Source organism: Crocodylus porosus, unplaced genomic scaffold (genome assembly GCF_001723895.1).
Source record: "Crocodylus porosus isolate Cpor-Errol unplaced genomic scaffold, CroPor_comp1, whole genome shotgun sequence".
Taxonomy (NCBI): Eukaryota; Metazoa; Chordata; order Crocodylia; family Crocodylidae; genus Crocodylus; species Crocodylus porosus.
Window position 1 is genome coordinate 41,477,609 of NW_017728911.1, and position 7,069 is coordinate 41,484,677.

Below are 7,069 nucleotides of genomic sequence, written 5' to 3' on the forward strand. Positions count from 1 at the left end.
AGGAGGCTGGATGAACACCTTGCCAGGGTCGTTTGACCCCAGTACTCTTTCCTGCCATGGCAGGGGGTCGGACTTGATAATCTGCTCAGGTCCCTTCCGACCCTAGAAACTACATATCCAGAGGAAAAAGCAATCAGGTCTCACGGTAGAGGTGATATCTTTTAGTATGCCAACAAGATTTTTGCAGAAAAATTTAATTGCAAGCTTTTGGGCACAAATACCCTTAAAATATGTTTTTGCAAGAATCTTGTTTGTCTAATAAAAAAATATCACCTCTACCATGAGTTCTGACTGCTTTTTTCCCCTAGACCAATACGGCTACAACCTGGATACCCAAAACGTAGAAGATACTGAATTTTAGCTGATTTTTAAAATTCAGTCTTCATAATTTCCCAAAAAAGCAGCAACTTTGACCACCTGAAACCTGAGATACTGCTCCTGCCTTTGTTCAAGGTAATTTGCATAATCACAAAGCCTCACAAGAGCTGAGTGTGTCTACATTATATCCTATGTTGCATCTCTTTCCACACTACCTCTCTCTGGGTTGAGCTCCTGGCTGCATCATTGCTCTCTGGGACAAGAAGCATCTAGGTTTCATGTACGTGGTGCCTAGCACAATGGGGTCTTGATCCTCAACCAGGGGCTCGCAGGTGTTGCTGTACTAATCATGCACGTGAAACGGGCTGGCACACTCACAGTCTATGGATGATCACCAGCTTTTTACCCACTGTTTTAGGCCTATCTTTGAATGCCATTGCGGCACCGCTTGTTAAGGATTTGGAAGTGGGAATGAGGATGTCTATTTCTGCAGTATCCCAAGACAACTGCCTGACTCAATATGCAGCATTTCACTTCTTTGCCCAATTCTCAGTGCACTTGACAGCATCCATCTTCCCACACCAATGTGAATCAATTCTGAGAGCAAGATTTTATGAGACAATATCAGACATTTTACTAAAATGGCATGTTTTATTAATAAACAGCATAATCAAGGTCTGGGTTCAGACATATTTTGAAAAAGCCACAATCTGACCATACCATATGTGAAAACCACCTGAGGCCCAAGCCTGGGGTTTTTATACTGCGACAGTCAGCACAAAAAAGTGTCTAACAGTCAAGCTATTTTTGATGACTACCCAGTAAAAATCATACTTAAGCTGTTTTTTAAAAATCTGACATATATGCAGCTTTTTTCCAGTATTTTGTTGTTAGGATGGAGCTGCTACAAATTTAACAAAAATACTGAATGCTTCCAACTACATGCACTTTATTTTTAGAATTTTTAAATGCACTTTTTGCCCCAAGCAAATACAATTAGCTTAAGAATAGTTTCATACTTACTGAACCTGCAACACATTTAAAAAAAAAAAGTCAGCAACATTTTTCAATCCTTGAAAACATGGAGACGGCCACTGGAGTTACCGCCCACTAGAATATTCTGAGTGGGGTGCAGGACATTGATGGAGCATACAGAACCCAGGTAATCTATATTATAGAAAGAGTGCAATAATTTCCCAGTGGCCTGGTAGACTTCTATTTGTCTTGGGCGTGCCATGCTGCCAACCACAAAGCAGTCTTCCTGCTTAGGGTCCCAGATTGCTCTGAACCTAGTTAGCCAGCGTCCTGTGTTATTGTTATGTCTATTCATAAAAATAAGAAGGGAGATAAAATGTGAAAATTAAACACTAAATTCAGAAAGATACGCATTTAATACAGCCAATCCTAATACTTGCTTAAACTTAGATTATCCATTTCCACATGCTTATATATGCTTGCTTCAAACAGCATCGCCTACAGGCTTTGTTAGACAGGATAGTCAATACTCAACAGCTGGATGTGAAGGGACAGAAGGGAGGACTAGGAGGTAAGGAAAGTATACCAAATAATACTTCAATGTCAGCAACCACTTAAAAAAAACCACTGAAGCTTTTGATTGCATCTTCTGGTGAAAATATAAGGAAAATACTTAAAAAACCATTAAAAAAGTGTAAATTTTCCAAGCCACTCAGAATCATAGAGAAGTAAGGCTGGAAAGGACTCCAGAGCTGACTTAATCCACCACCCTGCTCCAAGTAGGATCACTGCTATCCAAACAACCCCAGACTTGTCCTGCTGTAGCATACTCCTAAAACTAGTCAACACTGTCACACAACTACAAAGGCTTTCTGCCTTTGCCTTGAGATGACAAAGGTCCCCTAAACTGGTCTGGGTAAAGCAGTGGAACAAGGGCTGTCTGTCTCCGGCCGCTGCAATAGTGGTTAAAGATCCAAGGGAGAGGGCCAGGCTCCCTGCTGTGAGAAAGGCAAACCCCCTACTTCCTGCACAAATTTGCCTATGGGGTCAAATTCCTTCCTGATTCCAAAATGTGGCAACTGGTCTGACTCTGGACAGAAGGGCAAGACCCCCAAACCAGTTTTAGTCCCCACAGGAGCCCTAGCACACCCCAGTCCTTTAGTGACCTTACATTAGCTATGCCCAGTATCAGAGAAAGGACCCAGCCCTTCTTGATTAGGCGACTGGTTTGTAAGCATTTGGACCTGAGAGGCAAGAGTGAAGGGAAGGAAATAAGGAAAATAAATATCCCTGTGTCTAAAAACACAGCTCTTCATGATCAAAAGCTGAGACTTTGAGGTGTTTCAAAATATTTTTTTTTTTGGTGTTTTAACCTTATATTTTTAAAAACACAAAAACAGACACAAAACTGGCTCCATGCCTTGGTTAAATAAAATATATTAAAAACTTCTCCCACAAACTTCGTGGCCTCAGCTTTGGGTTGTGTGCAGGCTGTGCCCCGGCTGGATAGGTGGGCAAGTAAAGGCAGCTTTACATGACCCCGATACTCAGTTCAGTGGCCAATTGAGACCACTCCTCCATGCAACCAAGAGTACCACCACCGCAGCTCTAACTGCTGCAGTGGTCTGGGACACCAGGTGCTGTTCCAGCTGTTGTGAGTCACCAGGGAGCAAAGTAGCCTTTACCATTCCTCTTTTCCCCACAGAAGGGACTGTGTAACCTGGGATCTGCCAGCACAAGATGGTGCTGGTGTTACAGTACAGACCAGACACAGGACCTACATCTTCAGCCCTGGTGTGTTGCTTACCTAACAGTCGCAAAAGGCAGCACTGTCGAAGATAAACAGCTGGTATCATAGACCCTACAAAACAAAACAAGGTGAAAATGACGTTAAAACGTATTTAACTAAAACCAGGACTTTTACCTTTAAAAGGTTTATGAATATTCTATCATGAGAAGAAACCAAAACAACAACTGTGCACCAGAACGAACGCACACCAAAAATCTATCACCCAACTACCTGTGGGGGCACACCTCTCACAGGACAGCCACTCCGGCTCTGATCTCCCAGTTCTAATTCTCAAAGGGAACTTACAACACACCTTTCGTAGATGAGCCTACGAGCTCCACTTCATAAATCTACTGCACACAAAAAATCACGGGCTCAATACAGACATTGGATTTACAATGCATTACAACCTGCCTGACCACCTGCCAGACCTGACCTCTTAAAAACTTTTCACCCCCACACACTCTTCTCCCCTTCCCTCCCCTACTTTTCTGCCCTTTGTCTTCCTAATATCCAGCTATTTCACTGAGAGCCTCTTTTTTACCTTGCTTTATTACCACTGTAGTGTTTCCCTTTGGCCTTTTTTCCCCAATGCTCTCTTCCTCTTCCTTTATCTTTTGTCTTTCTAATCTCTGCCTATTTCCATTATCACTGACATCCTGCCACACTTTTAGCTTCTCATTCCTTGGAGTCTCAGAACAGCAGAATTCCTATGCCTGAAGAAGGGTGACTCTTACAAAAAACTTTATTCCAGCTACTCAGTTGGTCTAATAAAAGATATCACATTGACTCAAAGAACATTGCCTGTCTATCACAAGATAAATACAAATGCGGAACACAGTAAAAGGTATAGTATTTATCAATTCTAGTTTGGGTCCAGGTCTATAAAGGTCCAATTGTCATTGATACATATGCTCCAAATTTTTCATTTGGAACAGAATTACTTTGTGTTCATGCCCCTGTAGGGCTTGAGTTGCAGGTCACTCACTTTGAAAGCTAATCCACACCTCAGCACTCATGTGATTTAACTCTTACTGTTTGAACTTTTAGGTTGGGTCTCTTCTGACAGCAATAGTCTTCCTTCCGAGGTTTATTCCACAATACAACCATAAAGAGCTGGCATTCATAAGCTGCACATCCTCTTGGCTATACCGAGTTGGAATTAAATATACACATGAAGTGACACATATTCTTTTCTTAAGGGGAGACAGAGAGAACATGTCTAATTTTTGGTGTCCTTAAAAACAACAATGAACAAACATTTTGGGGTCAAATTTGTAGCCAAGCCTTACCCAGGTCTTCAAGTTTTACCTACTATTTGTTTGTGCCATTTAGGTCTTTTAAGCATTTAAGCCACCCAATTTGTGGATGCAATTGAGTGCTTAGATGGCAAAATCACATGCACTATGATCAAACTGACAGCACGGAAAGGGAGGCCAGCTTTTTAAACTACAGCCTACAGCATAAATTTGGTTCTTATTATGCCATGTGCTTAATCAAGCTACAGGCAGTTAAATAAAAGCACCCGATTGCCTGTAAAAGTAAAAGTGTTAGTAGAATTGTGTCAAAAAGAAATCTGGATTCTAGGGATTTTTAGGTGTGATACTGAGCTTCATTACTCAGATTTTGAAGATACACCTATGTATAGTTCATATTTGCTGTTGTTGAACCCAAACAGAAAAGAGAATTAAAGTGCAAGAATGAGAAAATCATATTTGTTGTTACAATTTCTTGAACAGTTTTCATTAAAAATGTTAAGCAAAGAAAGTTATTTCATAGATTTCATAGACATTAGGGCTGGAAGGGACCTTGGAAGATCATCAAGTCCAGCCCACGGCCTAAAGGGCAGGAAGTCAGCTGGGGTCATAGGATCCCAGCAAGACAAGAATCCAATTTACTCTTGAAAGACAATAAATTGCATTTATAGCCAAACTGGTTTTCGCCATGCAAAAAACTTCCTTCCAACATCCTCTTACCTCAACTTATCATCAGAACATGTTGTCACCACTCTGTTCCCAGTAACAGGAGAAAAATACGCAGAAGCAACACTCTTTGTGTGCCCATTGAGACGGCATACAGGTTTGTCTCCGGCATGCTTCAGGGATCGTACGTCATAAATGCAAACATTGCTGCAATATCCACAGAAAATTATGTTTATAATGTCTGTCACAGGACAACGTTAAAGGCCTTATTTTCTCATACATTAAAAAAACCCTACAGTGCCACTCAGAATTCCTGAAGGATAACTGGAGGGTCTGTCATACTCTTTTCCTCAAAAATGGAGCAGTCTCGTAAGTCCTTTCCCAACACCAAAGTATTAGAAAAGCCAAATTATTTCCAGCTTTGAGATTTTTTTTTAAGAATAGGTTTCTGCAGAATCAGAAAGCCCTTCAATATAAATTAAGGTTCAATTCATTTCCCCATCGTAACTATTATTGGATGGCACCTCTACCTAAACAGATGCCATTGATAGCCAATTCCCAGTGTTCTAGCATGAAACCACAACAGAACACACAACATAGGAATCACAATCATATGTGGAATTGCATACACTGAGCCAGCGGCAACAAAATACTGTCTGTTCACTGGATGAACGTGGACTGTCCTCGTGGCCTTGGAATTCAGGCTTGCAGAAAGCTCGGCAGAGGTTCCCGGTGTTCGTCTGTCTACAACAGCCACATCGCCATCCCAGTGCCCTACCACTAAGGTGGAGGCATTATCTTGCAAGAAGTCGAAGGAGGACATTTGGGCATCTTCGCTTCTGTACACCTAAGCACACAACAGTGATTTAAGTCAGTCAGCATACACTTATTTCAAAATACAGTCTTACTAATCAGTGAAATCCCTGGCAACCTTTCACGATAACTGAAGTGCAGGATCCAATGTAGACTGCTTTAATTGCTGCTGAGAACTCTTACATTGTTGTTCTACAAGTAATACTGGTGCAGACTGAATATCTGACAGCCTTACCCCTGAAGAGCAAGGCATTTAAACAGTTCATTCATGAGACCAATGAAAACGAACTATATAAGGACACTAAAAGAAGAGTTTACAGTCCAAAACATAGAAAAACAAAAGCGTGGTCATGTACTCCTGTGGCAGAACTGCCCCGTATGACCCTCTCACTTTTGTACCCTTTTTGGGTACAAAAGTCATAGCATCACCTATGTCTCCTTCCCCAACATGACAGCGCTACTGGGCCCTACCTATGGTTCCTCAAGCAGCCATCTCAGGAAAAGGGCCCAATCCTGGAGTGTTCTCTGGCCTACCAAATTGCCCATTGTAGCTCCCTCCTTACCAAGAGTCCTTGTTCCCAGATAATATAGTGCTAAAAAGGCTTAAAAACACTTAGACTTGGATTCATAGAATCGGAAGGGACCTCGGTGGGCCATTTAGTCTGACCCCCTGCCCCGGCAGGCAAGAAAAGAGTCACCAACCCTGGGGTTATGTGATCCCAGCCAGGTGCCTGTCCAGTCTCCTCTTGAAGACCCCCAATTAACGTATGTTAATTGATTATACTTTGAAGCATGGAAGATTTAACCAAAGATGGGGGATACAGGGGAAAAGAGAGCGAGCGCTCAGTGAAAACAGCTGCCCCACAATGGAGACCATCATGGAATAATAGCCATTATCTTCACCTGAAGGAGCAACAAACCAAAGCTAAGAGGAGTTCTGCATTGCACTGTGATTTAAGATTCCAGAGTCCCTCTAAATACAATGTGCATCTGTTTGCTGCCTTTAAAACATGCACTTTAAAGAAGCAAAGTGTTCAAATAAGCAAGAGTTATGCAGAGTCAAAATGAGTTATCTGCCAGACTATTTTAACCTTTTCAGTATGGCAAGTGTCCATGATTTCATAGACATCAGGGCTGGAAGGGACCTTGGGAGATCATCGAGTCCAGTCCCCCCCGCCCAAAGGGCAGGAAGTCAGCTGGGGTCATAGGATCCCAGCAAGATAAGCATCCAATTTACTCTTGAAGGTGTTCA

At 42.0% G+C, this 7,069-nt stretch overlaps 1 protein-coding gene across 1 annotated transcript in view; it reads right to left on the reverse strand.

Moving 5' to 3' along the window:
* Positions 1–945: 945 nt before the first annotated feature.
* The window catches only part of WDR76 (WD repeat domain 76), a 16,933-nt gene continuing 10,809 nt past the window's right edge, over positions 946–7,069 (reverse strand). The window contains exons 9-12 of the mRNA XM_019533197.1: positions 5,634–5,851; positions 5,059–5,211; positions 3,101–3,154; positions 946–1,640 (exon numbers count right to left, since the gene is read on the reverse strand). Of these exons, the coding sequence (XP_019388742.1) occupies positions 1,385–1,640; positions 3,101–3,154; positions 5,059–5,211; positions 5,634–5,851 (681 nt within the window). The 3' untranslated portion in view covers positions 946–1,384. The remainder of the gene's footprint in view (positions 1,641–3,100; positions 3,155–5,058; positions 5,212–5,633; positions 5,852–7,069) is intronic.